The following is a 26,995-nucleotide window of genomic DNA, read 5'->3' on the forward strand; positions in this document are numbered from 1 at the left end:
TGACCCAATCAAAGTTGACAGCTCTGGGAGATCATTTATAAAGCTCTGTGCAGTAGTTGACGTGAAAGTACGTTTAATACAGTAGCGTGGTGAGGTGCATATATTACTCAGACATATTTTGAATGAGATGAGACAATGATCTGAGATAACTTCAGACTGTGGAAGTATGACTATATTGTCTACGTTTAATCTGAATGTTAGTATTAGATCAAGGGTGTGACCACCATTATGGGTCGGTCCTATGACATTCTGCTTAATCCCGACTGAATCTAAGATGGACACAAACGCTGTTTTTAAAGGGTCTTCTGGGTTATCGAAGTGAATATTAAAATCTCCGACAACTAAAGCTTTGTCTAAGGAAATAACCAAATCTGAGATAAAATCTGCAAATTCAGAAAGAAACTCAGAATATGGCCCCGGGGGCCTGTAAATAATAAGCAATGGAATTTACTGGGTAGACTTATTTTTCGAGGCTACATACATTATATGAGTATGAAGAACTTCAAATGTATTAAATTTATAACCGGGTTTGTGTGTTACACCTAGATAATCGTTATAAATAACCGCGACGCCTCCTCCTCTGCCAGTTAGACGAGGCTGGTGTATATAACTGTATCCAGGAGGACTCGCTTCATTTAATGCTATATCATTTGGCTTAATCCATGTTTCTGTTAAACACAGTACATTAAACTCCTGATCAGTAATGAGTTCATTAACCATTAGCGCTTTAGATGTAAGAGATCTAATATTTAATAGCCCCACCTTTAGATCAAAGGTGCTAGCAGCAGCTGTACAGTCAGTATGATCTAATTTTATGTTGATTAGGTTACTGGAACAAACTCTCTGAAAATTTCTACCTTTTTGTTGAGCTCGGGGAACAGACACAGTCTCGATGTAGTGGGCCCTGAGTGACGACTCTGTGCAGCTAGCAGACAGTTGGTTTAGCCTGTTCGTCTGCTCCCTGGTCTTGGCTCTGGATTGTCAGAAATTAACTAGGCCTGTTCTGAGACTATGACCTATGCTGCAGGAAATGAGAGCAGCACCTTCCCGAGTGGGATGGATACCCGCCCTAACAGGCCAGCAGTGCCCTCAAAATTAGCCCAATTATCTATAAAGCCCACACTGTTTTCAGAGCACCACCTGGACAGCCAGCAGTTCAGCGACCATAACCTGCTGTAAGCTACATCGCCACGCCGCATTGGGATGGGGCCAGAGCATACTACAGCATCGGACATCGCCTTCGCTAATTTAAACACCTCTAAAAAGTTACTCTTAGTAACCTCAGACTGACGAAGGCGTATATCATTAGCTCCTGCATGGATAACTATCTTTGAGAACCTGTGCTTGCCTAGGACCCTAAGATTACCTGCTATGTCCGGCGCCCTGGCTCCCGGTATACACCTGACTAAAGCTGCTGGTGCCCCTAAAGGCTGAGCTAATTTCACGTGCCGTATGATAGTCCCCTATAACCAGAGCTCTTTCAGGTTTCTCAGTGGGTGCATCACTAAGGAGAGCAAACCTGTTCGACACGTGACGCGGAGAGGAGTGGTGCTCCTGTGGGCGAGCCTCAGCGGTAGCTTTGGCTCTACGCTTATGCCGCCGAGCCGTCACCCATTCGCCCCGCTGTAAGGGCTCTAATGCCGGAGTTGGGGGATTGCTAACTCCACCTAGGGCGTCCAGACTTTCCCTAACAGAAACTACACTATTCTCACGCTGACTAACCTGCTCTAAAGCCTGGACACGCGCTTCTAGCACTGTAATCTTCTCCGTCAGAGAGCTAACTAATCTGCACTTATCACAAGTAAAGCTAATAGAGCTATCGCTAGTGACGGAGGAAGAATGACTAAACATCCTGCACTCAGCACACTGAACAGGCTGAAGGTGTGCCATGATGAAAAGATTCACGTACCTTAAATGAAGATCTGTTGATATTAAAGCAGATCAGATGGCCTCCGCTTGTGGACTTTACACAGGAGGAGAGAAAAAGAAAGCTTCCGGTCTCGGCATTCTTCCGAAAAAAGAAAGAGAAAAAAACGGGGGGAAAAAAACCGGAAAAAGGAAAGCGAAAGTGAAAAGTACAAAAATGAAAGCGACAGTACAATCATGCCACTATATTGTTGTGCACCTGGATGTAGTAACCATCAACAAACAAGGCAAGGTTTATCATTTTATCGGATCCCGACAGAGAAGATGGATAGCGGCCATTAACAGATTGGCAGCTCTCGGCATACCAACGCTTGTGTAATGACCACTTTGTTGGAGGTAAGACGAATAAAATTAGCCAGAAAAGGCATTACATTGGTGTTAACATTCTGTGGCGGCGAGTGTGTAACCAAATAGGTTAAAATAACCCATTGTAACCTCTTTGTTCTTCTGTAGTAGCTATTGTTGACTAGCTAATGTCAACAAGTAGCTGGTATGTTACTGTAGCAATGTTTACGTTCAGTCATTTGGATGACTGTTAAAACCTTTCAGTCTCAAGTTTTTCCTTTACTGTATTTACTAGTTTACTGTAATTATGATCCGGCAGCTATTTACACCGGATCCAGTATAAATAGCTGCCGGAGCCAACGTCCGAGGTTCCGGAGCGCGCCCCGGCTTGCTCCCCCTCAAATTAAGCAGCGCACTCTGGCTTGCTCCGGAGCAAGCCGGAGCGCGCTCCGGAACCTCGGCCGGAGCACTCCTGGAGCAAGCCGGAGCGCGCTCCGGAACCTTGGCCGGAGCACTCCTGGAGCAAGCCGGAGCGCGCTCCGGAACCTCGGCCGGAGCACTCCTGGAGCAAGCCGGAGCGCGCTCCGGAACCTCGGACGTTGGCGTGTATGTGTATGGCGATGGGTTTTTAACGACATAGGTATACAGATCATGTGGGCTGAAGTCAGGTAAAGACGAGGGCTTCGTGTACTTCCGTACGTCAGTGAACAATCCTGGTGGAAGCAGGTAAACGTCGTTCTCTAAGCCTGCTAACCTCAATTTTTGCAAATACCTCTCCCTCTGCTCGCCCTGTAAATGCCCTACGTCGCTGGATAGTGAAGGTGTTTTCTGCATCTCGCTCCTTTTTCTTTTATGTTTTTCGTTTGTCGCCTTCCTCGCATTCAAACTGATTCGAGCCGAAGTCCACTACATGTCCAAAATGGCGGTCGCGTTTACGAAGGTCACGTGACTGAAAAGGGTCTATACCTAAGGGTCATGCAGTGTGGCATTCCTGATGTGTGAGGGTACATCCACACCAAATGCACCGAGAGCGTTAATATTCGCTCTGGTTGCCCTGCCAACAATGCTGTCGAAGTTTGTGGATGCTCTCTGAGACACATGAAATAGGCGGCTTGTTTGTTCAGAATTCTTCGTCTTGCAAACTTTATTTAAAGGGACCGCAAAGCAAACGTGCCTGCCAACAGGTATCTTTGTGCCGATTAACCTCATGAGATATTTTACAAGTGAAGGTAAGAAATCAGTTGATGAAGGAAAATAAATAATTATGGTTACATGTTATTAACTAATGACATTAAGCTAGCTAATTAAAAGCCATTTACATGGGTGCAAGTTTTCCGGCATGTGCCGGAAGCTCCGGTTTTTTCGGTTCTGAAAAAGTCATTTTTCCAAATCGTGTAAATCCGTTAAGATTTTTTTTTTTTTTGGGGGGGGGGGGGGGGGGGTATAGGGATGGCCCTCTCACTCTCATAGGGCCAATGATTTTCCGCAATCGCGGAAAACGGACGGAAATTACGGAATTTTTATAGTGAAACATTGCTCGCGTGTCAAAGTGTAACTGCCGCAGAAGGCTTCTGCGTAACTGCCGCTAACGCCCAAGCAGACATGCCTTTCCGGTCAAGGCAGCTTTGTCGGTGATTGTGATTGGCTTGTGGCACACTTAGCCAGCCAATGAGCTGCTTGTTTACAGATTCGCTCCCCACGTTGCAACCAGAATGGCGACCGCGAAAAAGAAACGAATGCTCTGGTGGCCAAGGACGCCATATGGTTGCCAGTGGCGAGTGTGGACGTTGAGCGCTCCTTTTCCATATATAACCATCTTCTAAATGACAGAAGATTCAGTCTCACGGAGACCAACACTAAACAACTTATGATGCTCTATCATAATGGCGATATCGAGCAGCGTTTCTAGGTACTCTGAGAGCGCGCAATGATTGATCTGCAAGGAACATTCAGGACTGTCATTGCAATCAAAGTTAAACTATTCTAGTCTGTTTGAGAGTGTGTTCTAGTCTGTTTGAGAGTGTGTTCTGTGTTTTGTTAGGAAACATTGTTTCATGAGTTTGTGGTGTATTAAAAATGATGGATATAGAGTAATATTTTTTAAACAGTCAGTTATGAGTATTGTCACTACAGGCTCAGTAAGTATTACTGAATATTAATTTATCCCTATTAATTTATCAGTACTCTCAATATTATATTGAGATTATATATGCTATTATATTGCATATATTATATATGAGATGGGTTTTTAGTTAACGGTGATCCTAGTTTCTTGATTTATCTGTTATCAGTATGTCAAGTAAAATATTTTGAGTTGTCTCAATCTGTGATCCCACTTTAATTTTTTTTATTAATGCAATTTATCAGCTTACTATCAGTGTAATTGTTTTATTATATTTTTTTTCATGAATGACTTCATCATGCAAAGGACCATTTGTGTCTAGAGATGCAATACTTTGAAACCCAAGTAAAATTATGCCAGCCAGAATTATTAAATTGGAGCCAAACAGAACAATTTTGAACTGAAATTGTGAAACGGAATTGAAATGGAATTTTTCATTGTCCTAAAGGGAAAAAGCCAGATTTTGAAACGGAAAATCATTGGCTGTACTCTCAGCATATTACTGGGTTACCGCGGTACAGTCTCTGCCCGAGACAAATCTTTTCATCTCGTCTTCGCCACAAATCTCATTCAATTTATACGCCGCTCACTGACAAGCAGTCCTGACTAGCCCGTTGTTTCACGGTGTTGTACATGTGTGATATCATGTTTCACGCACGTAGCACGTTGTTCGACCAAATCAACACAGCTATTCCAGTGTATATATTGTAAAAAAGGTATCACAGCAAAAGCATATTAAAAATGGTTGTTTCAACATTTAAATTAGTAGTTGCTAGATGTTTTGAAATATTAAGCCTTGTACTTGAAATATTATTTCAGATGAATTGATGAAATGTATTAAACATTTGATGTGAATATGCAAATCATATAACTATTAATATTATAAATGTTTGCATGAGAGACAACCATTTTAACTTGTAATTTAAGTTTTTTTTCGAGCCCTAAGGGGGGGCTCACCTCCCTTTGTAACCCCCCCCTGCATGGCTGTGCCATGCACGTCTGACCTTGTCAGACTTTTCAGGTTTTTGAAAATTTTATACTTGCACCCATGCATTTATGTGGTGAGGGTTTTTTTTTGGTGTGTGTGTGTGTGTCTGTGTGTGTGTGTGTGTGTGTGTATTGCTGCAAATAGCAAATGTCAAATTTCAACATGCAATATTTTTTTAAATTAATTAATTAATGTCCCATAAACAGGGACGCATCATAACTAATGGTGAAACACACCACCGCAATTATTAATTACTCCATTTTATTTGGGAATGGTTTGAACAGAACCAAAATTTTACATTTTTTTTCTAGTATTCTTTAGAGTGGGGAACTTCTAAATTCTGACTGGTTGCTGCAAAACTGCATCACTCATTCCCATAAAATTGCCTGAACTTTATTCTGACACTTTCACCACCCAAGACACACTGGCTCTCATATGAAACGAACAAGTTCTGGTCATTTTGATGCTCTTGCTAGGTTTGCTGTGAATGTAGGGTAAGAGTGATGCAGTGCGGCACATTCAGTGTGTAAGGGTAATGCAAGGCAATATACTCAATGTGAAAGTGTAATGCAGTGCAGTCCCTGAGCACTGTAGCATAGCTGCCTACTGCTGTGGGTGTGTGTATGCTCATTGCTCACTTGTGTGTGCATGTGTGTGCTCACTGCTTCAGATTGGGTTAAATGCAGAGGGGGAGTTTCTCTGTGCTTGAGTCTGCTTGAGTGTACGTGTGATTAAATAAAGGCTTCTTCTATATTAGTAAAATTTATATCAAGAAATAAACATGATCTATATGAATATTCAAATGTCAATTTTGTTTGTATAGCAATTTTAATAATAGACCTTGTTGCAAAGTAGTGTTCCAGAAAATATTTCTTTATCCCTGATGAGCAAGCCTGAGGTGACGGTGGCAAGGAAAAACTCCCTGAGATGATATGAGGAAGAAACCTTGAGAGGAACAAGAAGGAAACCATCCTCTTCTGGTTCATGACAGATAGTGTGATTAACTCGTTTCTAAAAGTGTATATGGTCAAAAAGTCCAATTGTGTACTAAGAAATTCGTTATAGTATTAACATGAAGTCTATTTTGTTGACATTATCATCTGTTCATTGATGGTGACTTGAGTGGAAGACTGTTTAACTGCAGTCCTAAGAAATGTAAGTTTTCTCATGGAAAATAATGCTATATTGCTTTTCTTTTTCATTACAAATGTGGACATATTTATTACGTGTTTGTGAGTGATTTAGGTCCTGCTTTGGCTGTTAGTAGCGCTTGTCAATTTATGATTATCTAAAATCTGCTCAAATTGAGTCATGAGCAAAACTGATTTGACTTTTGACATAGTTGAGAGCTAAGGGCAATGAGCACAAGACGACTTTCTTTGGCAGTTTTGGGATTTGAACAATCTTCCTCCCATCAGCTTTGTCTTCACACCTCCCACCTCCAGTGTAATCATTCATATGCTTTGCTTTATAGGTCCTCCAAAGATGTCTCCAAAGTCTCAGAGGACCCCTAGGGCACATAGAGTGCCCTCCTGCCGGGGAGCTGGTCCTCCTGGGGTGGAATTCATGTTGCAGGGTGCATCTGGGGAGGCTTCAACTACTCCTTCTGCCCGTAGCAGCCCTTCTGGTGGCACTTGGTCTTCAGTGGTCAGTGGAGGTAACGTATGAGTGTCACTTATTTTCCATGTGTATTAACCAGCTTTATACTTTAAATTTAGTTTATTTTGATCAAGCAACTTTAAATCGCACGATATCGCCACATTTGCAGGCCATGATTTTACTTAACCTTGTAACCTAAAACAATTTAAAGAGGAACTGAAGTCATTTTTAAACTTGCTTTATTTCTTAATTAACGTGTTATTCAATTATGTTTTCAGTTTTATTAACCTTATATGGTGACTCGTATTGGCAACTAATTGCAATTAAATATTATACTTATCGGCTTGTTCGGTTTTTAGCCATGTTGAATATAGTTCGTTTGGTCCACGGCAGGCGTCACTTATCCGCCCAATCTTCATGAGACTTGTTCGAAACGTGAAGTGTCAACCAGGTGTCAGTGCCGCCACTTTGAAAACTGTTTTCCAAACAAAATATTGCATAAAAAGCAAGTTTAAATGATTACTGCCTACTTTTTTCAAACTTTCCTGATTGCTATCAAAACAAACAGAACTTCCGGTTTGATTACATAAGCATTTGAAAGGGGGTGCGTGTGTCTTTTGATAATCCCTGTGTCCAAAATCACTCCCTACTCACTATATAGGGCACTATATAGTGGGGACGCCATTTTGTAGTGCTGTCTGAAACCTTAGTGAGGTTTCATTTCACACCCTATATATTGCACTCAAAGTATCCCACAATGCATCATGAAAAGCAGTATACAACAATGGTCACTAACCAAAGCAATATATCCCATCATGCATTGCGGTCGTGCTGAAATAAATCAAATTAAAAGTCTCTCATTTGATTTAATAAAAGGCAGCAGCAAAGAAGAAATTATTCAGTCTTGATTTTAAAAAATTAACTGAAAGATGCAAGTACTTTGTATTTATTAATGTGGGAAATACGTTCAGTATAATATGTATTTATCACAAAAACACATGCATGTTTATTTTCAAAGAAGCCCGCTCCATCGGCCCTTAATGACTATAGACTGGTTGCCTTGACATCGCACATTATGAAGGTGCTGGAGAGACTGGTCTTAGCCCATCTAAGATCACAGGTGACCACCTCCCTGGACCCCTTACAGTTTGCTTACTGTCCTGAGGTGGAGGATGCCATCATTTACCTGCTCCAGAGAGCTCACTCTCACCTGGACAGAGCAGGCAGTGCTGTGAGAATCATGTTTTTTGATTTCTCCAGTGCTTTTAACACAATCCAGCCTGTGCTGCTGGGTGAAAAGCTGCAGAGGATGCAGGTGGACACTGCCATCACCTCCTGGATTATGGACTACCTCACAGATAGGCCACAGTTTGTGCGGCTTGCAGGCTGTGTCTGAGCAGGTAGTCAGCAGTACAGGAGCACCTCAGGGGACTGTTTTATCCCCCTTCCTCTTCACACTGTACACTTCTGACTTTTGTTACAGCTCTGAGTCTTACCATCTGCAGAAGTTCTCAGATGATTCTGCATTGGTGGGGTGTGTCGGGGGGGAGGAAACAGAGTACCAGCAACTGGTGGGATGCTTTGTGGAGTGGTGTGGTAACAACCACCTGCTCTTAAATGTGGCCAAGACCAAGGAGATGGTGGTGGACTTTAGAAGGACCAGGGCTAAGCTAAACACCATTTCCATCCTGGGGGAAGAGGTAGAAGTGGTAAAGAGCTATAAATATCTGGGGGTTCACATAGACAAACTGGACTGGAAGCACAATACCGAGGCTGTCTACAAGAAGGGTCAGAGTAGGCTCCATTTCTTGAGAAGGCTTAGGTCTTTTAATGTGTGTACTAAGATGTTGCAAATGTTTTATCAGTCTGTGGTGGCAAGTGCAATTTTCTTTGCTGTCATCTGCTGGGGTAGCAGTATTGGGGCCAGTGACTCTGATAGATTGAACAAGTTAATTAGAAAGGCAGGCTCTGTGCTGGGGACTACTCTGGAACCCCTAGAATTGGTGGTGGAAAGGAGGATGCTACAGAAATTGTTACACATTATGGACAATACCTCACATCCCCTACACAGTACACTGGCAAAGCAACAAAGTGTTTTTAGTGGGATGCTTCGCCAACTCAGTTGTAGTAAGGGCAGATATAGGAGGACTTTCCTACCCACAGCAATAGCACTTTATAATGACTCCCCTCTGAGCAGAGAGAGAAGAATAATCTTTCAAGAATAATCTTGTCATCTTAAATCTTGAGATGCAATGCACTTAAGTCTCCCTGGTTGAGAGGGCTTCTTTTCTATACATATGCATATTCTGGTTTATGGACTACTCTTATTGCACTGTGTTGATTAATGTCTTAGCAGGCAGTTACAGTCTCACTTTGCCACTTGGATGGGCATTATGCCTTGTCAACTACCTCAGGCTGTCTTGTGGGTGAAAGTATTTTTTGTATGTGCTTGCTGTATGTTTTTAAGGTTGCTGAAACAATGGAATTTCCCTTTGGGATGATTAAAGTACATCTATCTATCTAAAACCCACCAGCTGACTGATCTGGCACATTTTAATTGTGCAACAGTAATGATGTAAATACCAGCGGGACGGACTAGTGTCCGAAAGCGTTTTTTCATTTTATCAATGAGCTCACTGTTAAGTCCTCTATATAGTAATTCCTTATATAGGGAGTAAGGAACAAGTGAGCGATTTCGGACACAGGGAACATTGGCAGATGTTGGTCACTTTGATTTCCGCTGTCCATTTTACTTCCGTCCTACAATGTCTCGCACAGGTCTCAACGAATCTCGTTTACGGTCATTGCTTTGACATATGGACTGACATATTACATAGCATATTTAAAACACTCAAACCTTGCTATAGCAGTGACAAAATAGCTATCAAAAATGCATTCCTATATTTAATAAAATGAGAAATAGAATTTTGATGATAAAAAAATTTGCCTTCAGTTCCCCTTTAAGCTGCATAATGTTCCTCCTTTGTGAAAATGTTCACTGTTAAAAGTGCTAAGCAAGTAAAATGTAATTTTCCCAACAGGACACAGACCTCGTTCCCCTCGGCAAAACATTATGGGAGGAACTCCTCCTGGCCCCTCCTCCTTGTCTTCTCCACAAGCTGGCATAGTGCCAGTGGATTCAGTGGCCATTCCCACTTCAGTAACATCACTAATTTCAGCGAGTCCTGCACCTGACATGGTTACAATGCCAGTAACAGAAGGTTTGGATTTGTTTAAAATGGGGTTTGTTTTAGTGAGTATGGATTCTCGCCTTATATTAGGCTTGACAGTGTGTTGCTGTGCTGATGAACCTCCCATAAATTTGTATGGGAGAATAGCATGTTTTCATTTGACCTTTAAAGACATTTAAAAAGGTTGAATCGACACTAGTTTTATGTGAATTAAAGAATAAATAACATATTTACGGAATATATTGTTAATTTTGTGTGGCGTTGTAAGCTTTTACTTTAAATGTTTTTTAACATTGTGTAATGCAATACATCAAACTCACGGGCGCTGCCATCTTGGGTCTTTTAGTGATATTCGGCACTGGTCTGTTTTGTTGTTACTTCCAGCTCATTCACTGTTGGTTCAATCATCTTGAAACTCATGATTCCCACCTAGTGGTCGAATCTCTCATATTGACTTGGGTTTTCCAATAAAATCTGCTGAACACTTTGCTGTCTAGTGCCGTGAAAGATCGGCTCACTGAGGAAAATTTTGTATCCTTCCTAAAATTCAGTGATTTTCCTAATATTTTTTTTCATGGAGAAAAAATGAGGTGGTGTATAAATATTAGTAATGCTGTTTTGAAGAGAATTAACAAAAGTTTGACCCTCTTGTACACAGCGCATTCGAGCACCACCATCATTCGTCATGCTCGGTGTCCACAATTTAAAGTGAACACACCTGCTAAATTCTGCCTTTTATGTTTAAACACAAAGGATGTACCAATTTCACTGATGTATTACTTTTATTTTTGGCTCTACGCACCCAGTGCAAGAGGATTAGGAAGGAGGAAGGAAGGATTACTTTTAAGCCTTCTACGTGCATAATTGTGATCTACAAGAAGCCTTTATCTGTAATTCTTACCCTGATGCTCAAAATTCTAAATCTCTCTATTTTTGGTGTTTTGGTCTATTAATTTCTGATTTATTTTTTTTCTTTCTCATGAATGGAAAATTAAACCAATGGAAAATGATTGCTGGTTTGTGACTGGGGTAACGGACAGAAATGGAAATTTTATAAAACACTAGATTTTCAAATGTTCATAGCTTTGGAGGTTATTTTAGACATATTTACAAAATTAAACAAGTTTTCAATTCAGATCTTCGCACTCTAATTTGATACATTACACAACACTATGACGACTACTTTAAAAAATGGCCTGCCATTGCTACTTATATGTGAAAATGGCTCTTGTCTCTTTTTTTCCTTTATTTGGGAATGTAGCAAAAGAAATTAGACACAATTCTCCTTTGGCCAACAAGGAGAATGTGAAGCCTGTGGAATCTTCCCCAAGCAGTAGGCCAGTTAGTAAAGGTGTGTGATATTTGTTTGTTTAAATTCTAGACAGTCAGTAGTCTCCTAGAACATTCTGATACTCCAGATTTTTCACATTGGCCTCAGAATTTTGCCACGTCTTGGACAAGGATAACTCTGGATAACTTTTTTTTTTTAGCCTAAAAAAAAAGAATAAAATGGATTTTAAATACAGCACAAAGGACAGTGATTCAAATTGCTGAGCATCTGTTAGTCTCATCTCATCTCATCTTATCATCTCTAGCCGCTTTATCCTTCTACAGGGTCGCAGGCAAGCTGGAGCCTATCCCAGCTGACTACGGGCGAAAGGCGGGGTACACCCTGGACAAGTTGCCAGGTCATCACAGGGCTGCATCTGTTAGTAATACCCAAATTAAATGCTGAAGTGGAAGTAAAAGCCTGCTATTTTCAGGATGTTTCTAAGAAGCGTGGCAAGTTACTTCTTGACCATGTTTGTTGCTTTGGTCAAATCAAAGCTGATCAGATGTAAAAGAATCTAACATGTGGCTGCCCATGTAAATTTGTGATATTAGCATTTTAAAGGTTATTATGGAATGAGTAGTATGCACCCAAATAATCATTTGAATTCTTCTTTTGTAGGATTTCTCAGCATGCCTCCTGACCATAAAAAGCAAATAGACAATTTAAAAAAATTTAGTGTCGATTTTAGGGTAAGCTCAGTTTTGCTTCTTTATTACCTTTGCATTTTGCGCTGTACTGGTTATCTCTGAACTACTTTCCTGCCCTCTTTTTTTTTTTTTTTTTAGTTGCAGTCCAGCTCAAATCCAGATCTTGGGGTTGAGACAATAACAAAGTCTCCACGGGATTCTGGAGAGAAACTAAAGGAGTCACCCAGTGATAAGAGCCTGCCTGAGTCACCAGGACCCAAAGTTTGCTCAGAGTCTTCTGGCAGTGAAAAGGCGTCAGGGGCTGTGGGTGCCAACTCTGTCGGGAGTAAACCTGGCACTCCTTTGCCCTCTCCCTCATCCTGTAATATCAGCACGGAGCAAAAACGTGTCCCTGATGTGACGTCTCAAGGTGTCCAGACGTCTTCACCTGCTGCTGTGAAATCAGAAGATAAAGAGGAGAAGAAAGATCCTGTACCACAGTAAGTTGTGGTGGTTTACCTACATGTGCTGCTAAAGAAAAGTGGAATGTAGAGGAGTCTCAGGAAAGGTGCAGAGCCTTTGGTTTCCTAACTGATGTGATTGTGTGTATATATGCCTTCAACCTCACAGGTTGTTGATTTGTGCTGTGCTCTCACTGTTTGGTGGCATGAGCACATTACCCTTGATTTATTTAAACAATAGAAGTCAAAATTGATTAGGACAAAGGTTTTAAAGAGCAACTTTTTCTACTCTTTACATGCCCCAGTGTTTAAACTCCATCTGCATCACTGGGGAAGTGGGGTTACCTGCAAAAAGACTTTTCCTTAAACACTTGACATGTTCTCGGACCTTTGTGACTGCCATGGAATCATGTATCCCTCAGCAGTGGGGAGCCACCCCTCAGCCATCATAAGGGCAACCTTTGTAAAGCAAGGTGGTTCATATGTCTTAGTTGTGTTTATATGTTTATAACAATGTATCCATGTGTCCTTTTTTTGCCCCCATGCAGAAGTGTTAGAAAATCAACTCTCAATCCTAATGCCAAGGAGTTCAACCCAAGACCATTCTGCACTCCAGTGAGTAATGCAGCAATGACCGTTTTACTTTAGGGCTGCACAGATTATTACTTTTTTTCATGAGGTTACAGTGCCTTTAATGCAAGATGTTACAATTCACTCACTCCCTACATAGCTGTTCTTACTCAGCTACTTACATGGCTAATAAAAATGAATTTTCCACTGATATTCCCATTTACATGTAGCCACATCTCTTCCCCAGCCTTGCAGACTGTTGTCTATTTGGTTTGTGTAAGACGCACAGAGATGACTATAAACAGGCAAGAGGTCATGTGTCACAAACTGCTGTAAAAACTCCATACTCCAGATGTGCTTTGTAATATGTTCAAAGAATGCTCCTAAAACCTGAATAATATCGGAATATGCGACATATCTTAATCAGAAAATACTAAATTTGGAATAAGGGCAAATTCAGAATATCTAAAGGGAATATGCTGTTTACGTGATTGATATCAAATTCCCAATATTCTCATATTCAGGATAATTGTGGAATACTAGTGTGCATGTAAATATACTGAATTAGATTTAAGTTGTATATAAATTGATAATCATAAATATAATAATTTTAGCTTTACTAAATATTATTTAAATGTAGTATATACTATCAATACTCCCCTCCTAGAACTGCCACCTTATTGTGGTGGAGGGGTTTGTGTGCTTGAATGATCCTAGGAGCTATGTTGTCGGGGGCATTACGCCCCTGTTAGGGTCTCCCAAGGCAGACAGGTCCTAGGTGACAGGCCAGACCAAGAGCAGTTCACCAAAACCCTTATGGAGAATAATCAATCAAGGACCATGACATCACCTGGTATGGCGCAGCCGGGGCCCCACCCTGGAGCCAAGCCCGGGGTTGGGGCTCGTATGCGAACGCTTGGTGGCCGGGCCTTTGCCCACGGGGCCCGGCCGGGCTCAGCCCGAAGCAGTGACGTGGGCCCGACCTCCTGTGGGTTCACCACCCACAGAGGTAGCCGTAGGGGGTCGGTGCAGTGTGGATTGGGTGGCAGTCGAAGGCAGGGGCCTCGACGACCTGATCCCCGAACACAGCGGCTAGCTGTTGGGACATGGAATGTCACTTTGCTGGGGGGGGAAAGAGCCTGAGCTTGTGCGGGAGGTTGAGAGGTACCGGCTAGAGATAGTCGGGCTCACCTCCACGCACAGCTTGGGCTCTGGAACCCAGCTCCTCGAGAGGGGCTGGGCTCTCCACTTTTCTGGAGTCGCCCATGGTGGGCGGCGGCGGGCTGGTGTGGGATTGCTTATGGCTCCCCAGCTCAGCCGCCATGTGTTGGAGTTTACCCCAGTGAACGAGAGGGTCGCCTCTCTGCGCCTTCGGACTGGGGAGAGGGCTCTTGCTGTTGTTTGTGCCTACGGGCCGAATAGCAGTATAGAGTATCCGTCTTTCTTGGAGTCCCTGGGAGAGGTACTGAGAGGTGCTCAGACTGGGGACTCCATTGTTCTACTGGGGGACTTCAATGCTCACGTGGGCGACGACAGTGACACTTGGAGGGGCGCGGTTGGGAGGAACGGCCTCCCTGATCTGAACCCGAGTGGTGTTTTGTTATTGGACTTCTGTGCTAGTCACGGTTTGTCCATAACGAACACCATGTTCGAGCATAGGGGTGTCCATAAGTGCACGTGGCACCAGGACACCTTAGGTCGATGATCGACTTTGTTGACATTTCATCTGATCTCCGGCCCTATGTCTTGGACACTCGGGTGAAGAGGGGGGCTGAGCTGTCAACTGATCACCAGCTGGTGGTGAGTTGGATCTGCTGGTGGAGGAGGAAGCCGGACAGACCTGGCAGGCCCAAACGTATGGTGAGGGTCTGCTGGGAACATCTGGCCAAGCACTCTGTCGGGGAGGTCTTTAACTCCCACCTCCGGGAGAGCTTCTCCCAGCTTCCGAGGGAGGCAGGGGACATTGAGTCTGAGTGGACAATGTTCTCTGCCTCCATTGTAGACACAGCTGTTCGGAGCTGTGGCCGCAAGGTCTCTGGTGCCTGTCGTGGCGGCAATCCCCGAACCCGGTGGTGGACACTGGAAGTAAGGGATGCCGTCAAGCTGAAGGACTCCTATCGGGCCATGTTGACCTCCGGGACTCCTGAGGCAGCTGATGGGTATCGGCAGGCCAGGCATGCCGCAGCTCGGGCAGTTGCGGAGGCAAAAACTTGGAATTGGGAGGAGTTCGGGGAGGCCATGGAGAAGGACTATCGGTTGGCCTCGAAGAAATTCTGGCAAACCGTCCGGCGCCTCAGGAGGGGGAAGCAGTACTCTGCCAACACTGTTTACAGTGCGGGTGGGGAGCTGTTGACCTCGACTGGGGACAATGTCGGGCGTTGGAAGGAATACTTTGAGGATCTCCTCAATCCCACCATCATGTCTTCCATTGAGGAGGCGGAGGCTGAGGACTCAGAGGTGGACTCGTCCATTACTCAAGCCGAAGTCACTGAGGTGGTTTGCAAGCTCCTCGGTGGCAAGGCACCGGGGGTGGATGAGATCCACCCTGAGTATCTCAAGTCTCTGGATGTTGTGGGGCTGTCTTGGCTGACACGCCTCTGCAACATCGCGTGGCGGTCGGGGACAGTGCCTCTGGAGTGGCACACTGGGGTGGTGGTCCCTCTTTTTTTTTTTTTTAGATATTTTTTTGGGCTTTTTTTCACCTTTTATTATTGGATAGGACCGTGTAGAGACAGGAAATGAGCGGGAGAGAGAGACGGGGAGGGATTGGGAAATGACCTCGGGCCGGAATCGAACCCGGGTCCCCGGATTTATGGTATGGCGCCTTATCCACCTGAGCCACGACGCCCCCATGGTCCCTCTTTTTAAGAAAGGGGACCGGAGAGTGTGCTCCAATTATAGGGGAATCACACTTCTCAGCCTCCCAGGGAAGGTTTACTCCAGGGTACTGGAGAGGAGAATTCGGCCGATAGTCGAACCTTGGATCCAGGAGGAACAATGCGGTTTTCGTCCTGGTCGCGGAACGCTGGACCAGCTCTATATCCTTCATAGGGTGCTCGAGGGTTCATGGGAGTTTGCCCAACCAGTCCACATGTGCTTTGTGGATCTGGAGAAGGCATTCGACCATGTCCCTCGTGGTATTCTGTGGGGGGTGCTTTGGGAGTATGGGGTTCGGGGCTCTTTGCTAAGGGCTGTCCGGTCCCTGTATGAACAGAGCAGGAGTCTGGTTTGCATTGCTGGCAGTAAGTCAGACATGTTCCCAGTGCATGTTGGACTCCGACAGGGCTGCCCTTTGTCACCAGTTCTGTTCATAATTTTTATGGACAGAATTTCTAGGCGCAGCCAGGGGCCGGAAGGAATCCTGTTTGGGAACCACAGGATTTAATCTCTGCTTTTTGCGGATGATGTTGTCCTGTTGGCTTCTTCAAACCAGGACCTTCAGCATGCATTGGGGCGGTTTGCAGCCAAGTGTGAAGCGGCTGGGATGAGAATCAGCACCTCCAAGTCCGAGGCCATGGTTCTCGACTGGAAAAGGGTGGCTTGCCCTCTCCAGGTTGGTGGAGAAGTCCTGCCTCAAGTGGAGGAGATTAAGTATCTTGGGATCTTGTTCACGAGTGAGGGAAGGATAGAGCGTGAGGTCGACAGGTGGATCGGTGCAGCCTCCGCAGTGATGCGGTCGCTTTACCGGTCCGTTGTGGTGAAGAAGGAGCTGAGCCAAAAGGCGAAGCTCTCGATTTACCGGTCGATCTACGTTCCGACTCTCACCTATGGTCGTGAGCTTTGGGTAATGACCGAAAGAACAAGATCGCGGATACAAGCGGCCGAAATGAGTTCCCTTCGCAGGGTGGCTGGGCGCTCCCTTAGAGATAGGGTGAGAAGCACAGTCACTCAGGAGGAGCTCGGAGTAGAGCCGCTGCTCCTCCACATCGAGAGGAATCAGCTGAGGTGGCTCGGGCATCTCTTTCGGATGCCTCCTGGACGCCTCCCTGGGGAGGTGTTCCAGGCATGTCCCCCCCGGGAGGAGGCCCCAGGGAAGACCCAGGACACGCTGGAGGGACTGTCTCTCGGCTGGCCTGGGAACGCCTCGGTGTTCTTCCCGAGGAGCTGGCCAAGGTGTCTGGGGAAAGGGAAGTTTGGGCTTCCATGCTCAGACTGCTGCCTCTGCGACCTGGCCCCGGATAAGCGGATGAAGACGAGATGAGATGAGACTATCGATACTTCAGTTTTAGAAGTTTGGACTACTTAGGGTGTCAGATTTTCATTCAGCAGTGTTGCAAACCTTGAAACTTAATAATTAAATATTAGGAACATGCAACAAGATGAATATTGTAAGTGTCCTCTAGCATCATTCGGTCATTCTTGTGCATTTGTTATGCTGACCCACTTTTAATAAACCTGAAATTCCAGATACCAAAGCTACTATTTACCATTGAGAGTGGTTTGTAGTGCATGCAAATCACAAAATATTTACAACAGAATTTTCAAGGTTTTCTTCAGAACCTGTGTTCAGTAATAATATGAGTTAAATTTTTTAATATATTCAAAGCAATGAGATGTAATCTTGATCCACACAGAAATTGCAACAAAAGTGTGAATAATGAATGAAAGAATAACAGCTGAGGTTTTGATATGTTTTTTGTTTTTGTTTTTTTTTTTAAGCCCAAACCAGCCACTACTCCGACTCTGACACGACCCCAGGGTCAGCCAAGTCCTTCCATCGTGGTGCAGCAGCCTCCAGGTGTTTATAGCCAGCCAATGTGCTTCCCACAGATGTACCCACTCACCCCAGTCAGCCCTGGAGTGCAGGTGAACATTCCCCACAATTCCATCTTTATACGCTCAGGAATGCCTTTGTGCTCCATCCCTTTCTTTTGTGTCCTAATCCTCTGTTTTAGACTAATACTATTAGTCTAAACCATTATGCTTTTTTTTGCTGTATCCATCCCTGTTGCACTGTGGTTAACACTACAATTTGGTTTTGTTATCTGGCTGCCACTTGCTTGACCTTTTTGTGTGTTTCATGCTTCCTTGCCTCTTTTATTCCATAGCTGAAAATCAGTTTCTTGTACTCTGATTGGATAGTATAGATTTCTGAAGTTTGTATGATCTGAGGATGAAGAATAGCCTGTATATGTATTTACAGTCTGGTCCATAAATATTTTGACATTGACAAAATTAGTTATTTCAGCTGTTTACCACAGTATAATAGGAGTTGAAATTAAATAATCAATAAATGCATATATAAAAAGTACTGTAATTCCTACACCAGTCACCTGATTTGAATGAAAATACCCTCAAATTAAAGCTTTATTATTATTAAAGCTCAAGTGAAGGTCTGCACATACAGCTCGTATTTCAACAATATACGTCAAATTCAGTATACTGAACTGGTAGACAGCTAAAATATTCGCAACTTTGTTAGTGTCCAAGTATTTATAGGCATGATGGTACACACTAGTTATGTTTCATGTATGCTTGCTTACCTACAAATGTTCCTTTTTTTCCTCTTTAGTCCATATATCTCTATTTATTTAATTTTAATCTATGTGAGTTTGAAACTTCTTGGGAACTTGTCAATGATGTTCGTTTTTATTCTGGTGTGTGACAAGGTGTTGCAAGTCATTTTGCAGCAGCTTTGTTATTTGGCAGCGAATAAAATGCTTGACTGAATTCTCTTTAATTCGTAGATTTGTAGAAACACTACATTCATCCATTTTGTTTAAGGTTTCCTGTTATATTGTTCTAAGGAAAGCCTGATGATACAGCAGTAGATTCAAATGGTCTAGTATCCTGTCGGATGCTCAAACTAAAGACTGGCTCTTTTTTCTGTCCCTTCTTTCCTCTCTCCATTAGAAAAGCATTATCTGGAAGGTTTGTGCAATTCTAAACTTTCTTCTATTTGACGTATTGATCGTATAATGAGATGTTTGCTTGCTTATGTGCCCTGCAAATGGTTTGCCCATTTCTTACCATAGTTAATAAGCTTAAATATTTCAGTTATTTTTCCTTTCTATATTTTGATATGCAACAAATAAATAACCACTCTTTTCTTTCTTTGCTGTTACATTTTTCTAATCTTCGTAATTTTCAAATGGGCACTGTTAAATTTATTTTTAGTTATAAATGAGACTTGCTCTTTTTTCATTTTGTTTGTTTCTTAAATAGTCTTAAAGGGTTTATTTGCATGATTTGTCATTAAATAAGAAAGGACAGTATATGTAATATTCATGAGAACTATTTTTTTGAACAGCTTATGGGTTATGTCCTAGCAAATGGAACATTTTTAACAGCAGGGTAGGTAGACAGACAGACATAACTGTCTGTCTACCTAGTACTGATGGTGGTTATGAGACCCTAGTGGGCAAACCTCTCATCTCATCTCATCTCATTATCTGTAGCCGCTTTATCCTGTTCTACAGGTCGCAGGCAAGCTGGAGCCTATCCCAGCTGACTACGGGTGAAAGGCGGGGTACACCCTGGACAAGTCGCCAGGTCATCACAGGGCTGACACATAGACACAGACAACCATTCACACTCACATTCACACCTACGGTCAATTTAGAGTCACCAGTTAACCTAACCTGCATGTCTTTGGACTGTGGGGGAAACCGGAGCACCCGGAGGAAACCCACACGGACACGGGGGGAACATGCAAACTCCGCACAGAAAGGCCCTCGCCGGCCACGGGGCTCGAACCCGGACCTTCTTGCTGTGAGGCGACAGCGCTAACCACTACACCACCGTGCCGCCCTGGGCAAACCTTAAGAAGTTTAAAATTTGCCATTAAGACTGAAGCCCAGTTTTGCCAAACTGCAACTGATTTCAGAGAATTTTGCTGGTGGTAAAGAATGTCACTTCACCTATGTAAAGAAATCTAACAACATTAGAGACTTTCACTGGACTTCATTCTACTGCTAAGAACAAATGAGCTAATGTCAAATAAGCATTCACTATAAGTAATATTAACTAAAATATTAAAAAGTAGAATAACTAAAAATATTAGCTGATTTATATATAGTCAATTGACACCAGTTGTCAATTACAGAAACTTAAATAATACACCCGTATCAAGCCAATAATAAATCAAAAATTCAATGGAGTTAGTAGCCTGAAGGAATAATTCCAGTGACATTTATTACATTCCTTTGCTACTTGCGTGCTGTCGTGGTTTGTGAGGTGAGGTGCTTCTTTCACTCATCATACTTTTGAACATTTGTCTTTACCAAACAAGACCATTCATTAATTTGACACAACAGCACCATGTCTTGGGTGTATATTGATGCATACTGTATGGAATCCCAAGAGACTGCTGCACCGGTTTATTTCTGTAATGCTGATCAGTCAGTCCATGAATGACCAGGCCGCTCAGAAGTCTGGCACAATATCGGTGAAAATCGGAGACCTCCTAAAATGGGACAGTGTTCAGTGCTCTGACACCATTCCACTAGAGACCACTGATCCTTTGAAAGATTGTTGGTTCAAGTATATGAGGTCAATCATGAATAAAATCCATCACACAGCTCCTTATATACTGTTCAAATGGGAAGTTAAGTTCAGCTATGTTCTGTTCCTCCTCTCTCAGCCTCCTGCTGTGTACCACGTTCCAGTTCCTCACATGACTGTAAGCCAGTCCAAGCCGTACAGACCAGGTAAAGGTGAGGATGCATTTTTACTGCATTTGTTTGTTTGTGTGTGTGAGAGACAGAATGATGGACATATTAGTGCTCTTTGTTATTTAAAGATGAAAAGGATGCACAGACTAAATCCGTTGATTATCTGTAAGATATTATGTATGTAGTATACATAAAGAAACTATTTTCCTTGTAATGCTCTCTGCCAGTACCCAGTATCCCACAGCAAAGACCTGACCAGCATCATCCAGCAGGCGCGTCACCCATGATGCACCCTGCCACAGCTGCAGGTCCCCCAATCGTAGCCCCGAGCCCAGCTTACTCCACTCAGTATTTCACCTGCAGCCCTCAGCAGTTTAGCAGCCAGCCACTAGTGCAGCAGATGCCCCACTACCAGTCCCAGGTATGTATGTGGATTAGTATAGCTTTAAATATACACAAGCATACATTTGACCATTTTTGTAAATAATTGCAGGTCTAAATACACCAGTCTAAAATAAACTTTATTTTCAGTTATAAAGTTAATATTTTTTTCATTGTCATTTTACGTTTAATCCAACAAGTCTTTTGGGTCTAAAACTGGGAAACTGATTTGTACTTTATTCAAGTTTTCTGTGGGCTTGGAAGCTAGAGATTCCACAGTATTGTAAAATGGTTTAACAAATTGTTTGTCCATCCAGGCCCAGCATGTCTTCAGTCCGGTTATGCAGGGAGGTGCAAGGATGATCACCACACCCAGCCATGGCCAGCCCAATCTAGCCTCCTCCTCCACTACCCAGTATGGTGAGCAGACCCACACAATGTATGGTAAGAACCCCTACCCTGCTTTGTATCATCTTTTTTTTTTTTGTGTGTGTGTCTCTCTCTCGCCACCTTGTCTGTTATTTTCTGATATGAGGATACATGGCATTTCCTGGGTTGTTTTCTGTTACATATTGTACCACTTAGGATTAATTTGCACATGCCTGCTTTCTGATCTGGTGCATTTTCCAGTCACAGTAACTACTGCATCTCTGTTGCTTTTTGTTTTTTAGTCTCAGCTCCCATCCCTCAGCAGTACCCACATCCTGGTGCCACCCTCCACCCACATCCCCCTCAACCCCCACAGCCCTCAGCCACGCCCACGGCTCAAACTCAGCAGAGTGGACAGCATGCAGGCACAAGCCACGCTGCTGCCAGCCCCGTTCAGCACCCACAGCACCAGGCGTCTCTTCACCTAACCAGTGCAGCTCCTCCACAGCAGCAGATGTACTCAGCCTTGACGCCAACCCCACCCTCCATGACTCCTGGTCCAGCTCCTCAATCCCCACAGGCTGTTTATATCCATCCTCAGCAGGTTCAGCACTCGTACAATCCCAACCACATGGCTCACATGCAGCAGGTTAGTGCTTCTGATTATGCCTGGTTAATATTTTGGCAGCGGTTTTACCAAGTGGTATAATCAGTTTTAATAACCTCCTGATATGACAGGCTATAAAAAGTAAAGTCTTCTCTACAAACCTCATTTATAACCTAATCTACTCATGGGAAATTACTAAAATTACTATCAAATATCGTCTCATTACCCGAGGTGATGAAAGTCACTCCCAGCATTTAAACACGAGCCCCATCTTCATCTGTTGATATTACTGAGCTCTGTCCATGCTAACATCTGTGAGGAAATATGAGTCTTTAATGAGTCAACTTTGCTCTTTTTGGCTAAATTTGCCATTTATTTATTAGGTCCCAATATTTTATTAGACGTTTCCCCATATTTATTGTAAAATGGTTGCAATGCTTCTGCTCTGTTACATCAAGACAGATACAATAAACAAAATTTTAACAGCCAGAATTTGATTACAGACTTAACTGATTAGGTTTCTGCCTGTTTCACTATGACCATAGCAACTCGATCAGCTTTTAGACATCTTTAGACAGACTGACTGTGTTTACCACTGTGTTTGTTGCTCCATACAGTGTAGGCAGACAGGCAAGGTTAGGCAGACCACCATGGCAAGGCTAGAATGTAAATTTAAACATTTCCATGTAGTGTTGGTGAAACATGTTTTGTGATTAAGTAAACACATCAAAGTTTGAGAGGAAAAACTAAGTTTGTCAAAATCTTTTTTTTTTCTTCATCAGTTTTGATTGTTCACCAGATGGGTTTTCTCAGACACTCAAACTAAGGGCAGTTAAACATTCTTCTAAATGGTTGTAATGAGTTAAACATCAAGGGTGAGCTGCTTTTTAAAGAATGTGCATATAAAGTGATCTAACCCTCTTTCTTTGTCATTCCATTAACATGCAGGCACACATGCAGTCAGGCATGGTGCCTCCACATCATGGCACTCCCTCTCACCCTGTGATGCTGATGGCCACACAAGCACCTGCTGGCCCACAGCCACCTTTACCCCAGGGCACACTCAATCCAATCCCTGTCTCCTCAACCACACATTTCTCCTACATGGCACATCCTCCAGGTATGCAGTCAACTTTCTCAACAAAACTAAATACTAATGTATAGATTTAGGCACTGCCTAAAAGCGGAGCTCCCATCTGTTTCTGGGTTGTAGAATTTTCTTATATCATAGCTAGTCTCTTTTGTTTTATTTCTTTACTGGCTAGCACTGGCCACTAGGTGGTGTGTATGAGTGGTGGTACACATACACAAACCACAAAAAATCGACTCAATGGGTTTACCATTTTTTCTTAGGTATGGTGCTCCGCTGGAGCTCCGCTATGAACATTTAGCATCAAAGCTGCATGTTTTCAAAGAGTTGTTCATAGATGTGAGCTTGATTGAGAACTTGAATCAGGAAGTCATCACCCAGTTCAAGATGGTGTGCAGTTACACTGCAGTGAAATGTAAACTGCATATCCAAATTAGCGTCCCAATTTTCCATAGCAGACAGTGTTTCTGTACAGTGAAAATATAAATTGTGCAATTTGAACATTGTTTCAAAAATTAATTCTGTCCCCCATTTCTTCTCAGTACAACCTCACCATCAGCAGCAGCTTTAGAGGATGAAGATTGGCAATTTTTAGCTGACTCCAGTGACGCTCTGTTCTCAACCCTTGTGAGCTACTGGCCAACTGATCCGTCACCTGTTCCTTCTCTACATGCCTAGTGCCACTGAAGCATCTATCATGCTGCACTGCACTTCTGCTAATCTGTCAGAAATTAATGCGAATGAGCAAAGTTGCGGTGAACAGATCTTGTTTTTAACAAGAGGGAGACTGTTTTAGATGCCATGAGTGAGAAACTCAATGTCAAGAAACTGGAACTTGCATTTTGTTTGCACCTTCTAAGTAACAAATTCTTCCAGTAAATTGATGGTGTTAACATTACTGTTAAATGCTGCTGCTATTGCCGTGTTCAGGTACTTGGGGTAAAGAAAATCATACAAAGAAAATTACTCTAACCAAATTAAACAAAAGACTTCCAGTGATTTTTAAAATGTTTGGCAAAAGTGATTAATAAATAATTAATCAAGCTGAATGGGCCCCAATTACATTTGAACGTCATAAAACTGCTAAGTTTAAAAAAAAAAAGACTTTGTAGATAATATAAATGAATTTAAAAAAAAGCATAAAAACATTAAAAAAAAAGTTGTAAAAACTGTTACTGGCTTGCATCTTTTATCCTTGATGCAGAGAATGCTTCTGTTTACTTTGATGCTTAATATTGTTGATGGGGAAAATTTCTGTTAAAAGAAGCTTATGTTTGTTACATATAGAAAAACTTAACCCATCACCATGAGCCCTGAGAACAGCTTCAATATGCCTTGGTATAGAGATGTATTAAACATCACTGAAACTGTATTAAAGGGATGATGGATATTCTCTGATGATGGTGATTCGAGAATACAGTTTTTTTTTGAATTGCTAAAATGCATTTCCTCTCCTTTTCTCAAAACAAACAGTAAACACAAACCCCAAAACTCAAGCTACACTCACGAAATCCTTTGACTTGTCTTGCAAAATCAAGCAACTGATTCAAAGCCAAACACTACTGAGTAGTGGTTATGCATTGGCTGGCTTTGTGTTGTCTTACAGAAATTATACACTACTCTGGAAATAATGGGAAAAAAATATTTATTTACTGTAGGGTATTTACACATTCCTGCACTTATGAAAACGTATGTAAAAAAACCCTGCACCCTATGATTTTACAGTAAGCAGTGTACACTGCTTTACTTTACACCATGCTTCTGGACCAGGCCAGGTCACAGGAATTCATCTACATCACAGGCAATCTTTTTGCGTGCCAAATCCAGCCTTGAAAAGATTCCATTCCTATATCATCACATGCTGCATCCATTGACTGGAGGGGATTTGTCATACTTTCTGCTGCCATGCTGAGAAAAATTTTAGGAAGAGAGAGTATGGTGGAAGGTAAACATTTATAAAATGCTGGTTATTGATAAACCATTCATGTATTCTTGGACCATAGTGAAAGCTCACGTTGTCCCAAATGACAATAGGATGGTTCATGATTGTTGGAGTAAAGCATCCCAGAGACCATCTGCAAATGTTAGATGTTCAGTGTTGTATGGCCTTAAAGGAACATGGAGGTGGGCTTCCGGTTTGATGGCGTAGCGAACAGACGTGTGCGCGGTGGGCTCCTGCAATCAAATTACCTTCAAAACTGCCTGTGCTCGTGAGAACGGTTAGTACTGAACTTATAAAGGTTTTATGGCGAAATGAGCAATTCGAAACAAACAGTCATCGACAACAACCAGAGCCTCAACTCTCTCGGCTAAACTAGCCAATATGGCAGCCACCGCCACGGTTAGCAAGGAAAATTGACCTACTGACGGCAGGAGCACTGACCCAGTCACCAAAAGCGACCTGGAGACTCTTCTCAGTAAACAGCGTGATAGCTTCAAAGCTGACATAGCTATTTTGATACAGGAATCAACTGAGTCCCTGAAGTTGGCGGTGGACTCACTGGGACAAGTGACACTGTTCAATAGCCGTCTAGCTAAAACTGAAGCATTGGTGGGTGAAAACTCACCGAGATGGAAGCCACGGTCAAATCCCTACAGTCGCAAACTGCAATGCTCCAGAAACGGTTGGATGACCTCGAAAATAGATCCAGGCGATCCAATTTGAGAATTATCAATGTACCCGAGGGAAGCGAGAGGGGCCAAGACCTGTCAAAGTTTATATCCAACTTGCTCATGGAGATAACGGGTGGCCCGGGTGTTCTTAGCAGTCCTCCGGAGATCGAGCGAGCCCACCGATCCTTCAGCCCCAGACCAGGAGACGCCAACGCGAAGAAACCTTGGCCTTTTATCCTTAAATTTCTCCACTTCCAAGAAAAGGAGACTGTTTTAAGATAGGCCAGACAACACAAGCTAGATTACGGTGGCACCGAGCTGAGAGTATACCCAGACATCAGTGCCTCCTTAGCTAAGAAGCACGCTGCTTTTAACCCGGTCAAGAGCTGTTTTTACCAAAAAGGAATAAAATTCCGCTTGTTGCACTCAGCCCGTCTTCAGGTATTATACCAAAATGAGGAGCACTATTTCAACTCCCCGCAAGAAGCTCAAGACTTTTACAACCAGCGTGTTATCTCCCCCGCCTAGGAAATAGTCTATTCACCAACGGAACACTTTTTTTTTTTTGGACTGAATGCGTTACCGATAAACACTCAACTGCCTTGGACAAACTGTAAGGACAATGTGGTTGTTTCTTTAGTTCTGTTTCTTATGCAGTTAAATTATCTGTTATACTATGGAACCAGTATGAGGTGTGTACATTTAATTTTTATCTAGGCGAATACAGTATAATTTCATCTCCCTCTACGGAGGTTACTAATGTTCGGCCCAGCGTAGACTGAGTTCAAGCACGACCATCATAACCCCTTTTATTTTTAGTTAAATATGTAATTATTTTATATTTACTTAATTATAATTTCTTCCCTAATGGTTTACTTATTGATATTTTGATTTATTTATTCTATTTTTTTCTTTTTTTCTACAAACCCAGGGATAATGTTAAACATGGCTGTTATAGTTCCTCTTATTTTCAATATTAGGCTAACATACTGTTTAAACAGGGTTGCTATAGCCCCTATTATTTTCAATATTCACACACATATATATATATATATATACACACACACTACTTTCTTATTACTATTATTTTTATTTATTTCGAGAACTTCCGTAAGGTTTTTTGTTTTTTTTCTTTTGTATACAAACTCGGGGGTAGTGCTAAGTGGGCGGGCTGTCCATATGTCTATATTAGGCCTATTTTACACTATGTTGCATGGTTTA

The 26,995-nt window shown here is 42.7% G+C and overlaps 1 protein-coding gene across 8 annotated transcripts in view; it reads left to right on the forward strand.

Annotated features, from left to right (window-relative positions):
* Window positions 1-24,559, forward strand: part of atxn2 (ataxin 2) — a 203,780-nt gene extending 179,221 nt beyond the window's left edge. For 5 of the 8 annotated variants that reach the window (XM_060906876.1, XM_060906882.1, XM_060906878.1 and 2 more), the window contains 14 exons: window positions 6,796-6,978; window positions 9,962-10,141; window positions 11,373-11,462; window positions 12,063-12,133; window positions 12,230-12,570; window positions 13,080-13,146; window positions 17,761-17,907; window positions 18,955-18,972; window positions 20,684-20,756; window positions 20,942-21,135; window positions 21,413-21,539; window positions 21,767-22,113; window positions 23,020-23,191; window positions 23,704-24,559. In XM_060906876.1, coding sequence (XP_060762859.1) covers window positions 6,796-6,978; window positions 9,962-10,141; window positions 11,373-11,462; window positions 12,063-12,133; window positions 12,230-12,570; window positions 13,080-13,146; window positions 17,761-17,907; window positions 18,955-18,972; window positions 20,684-20,756; window positions 20,942-21,135; window positions 21,413-21,539; window positions 21,767-22,113; window positions 23,020-23,191; window positions 23,704-23,732 — 2,039 coding nt within the window. In that variant the 3' untranslated portion in view covers window positions 23,733-24,559. The remainder of the gene's footprint in view (window positions 1-6,795; window positions 6,979-9,961; window positions 10,142-11,372; window positions 11,463-12,062; window positions 12,134-12,229; window positions 12,571-13,079; window positions 13,147-17,760; window positions 17,908-18,954; window positions 18,973-20,683; window positions 20,757-20,941; window positions 21,136-21,412; window positions 21,540-21,766; window positions 22,114-23,019; window positions 23,192-23,703) is intronic. The other 3 variants (XM_060906877.1, XM_060906880.1, XM_060906879.1) reach the window with 2 other exon arrangements.
* Window positions 24,560-26,995: the final 2,436 nt, after the last annotated feature.

Source organism: Neoarius graeffei, chromosome 24 (genome assembly GCF_027579695.1).
Source record: "Neoarius graeffei isolate fNeoGra1 chromosome 24, fNeoGra1.pri, whole genome shotgun sequence".
NCBI lineage: Eukaryota > Metazoa > Chordata > Actinopteri > Siluriformes > Ariidae > Neoarius > Neoarius graeffei.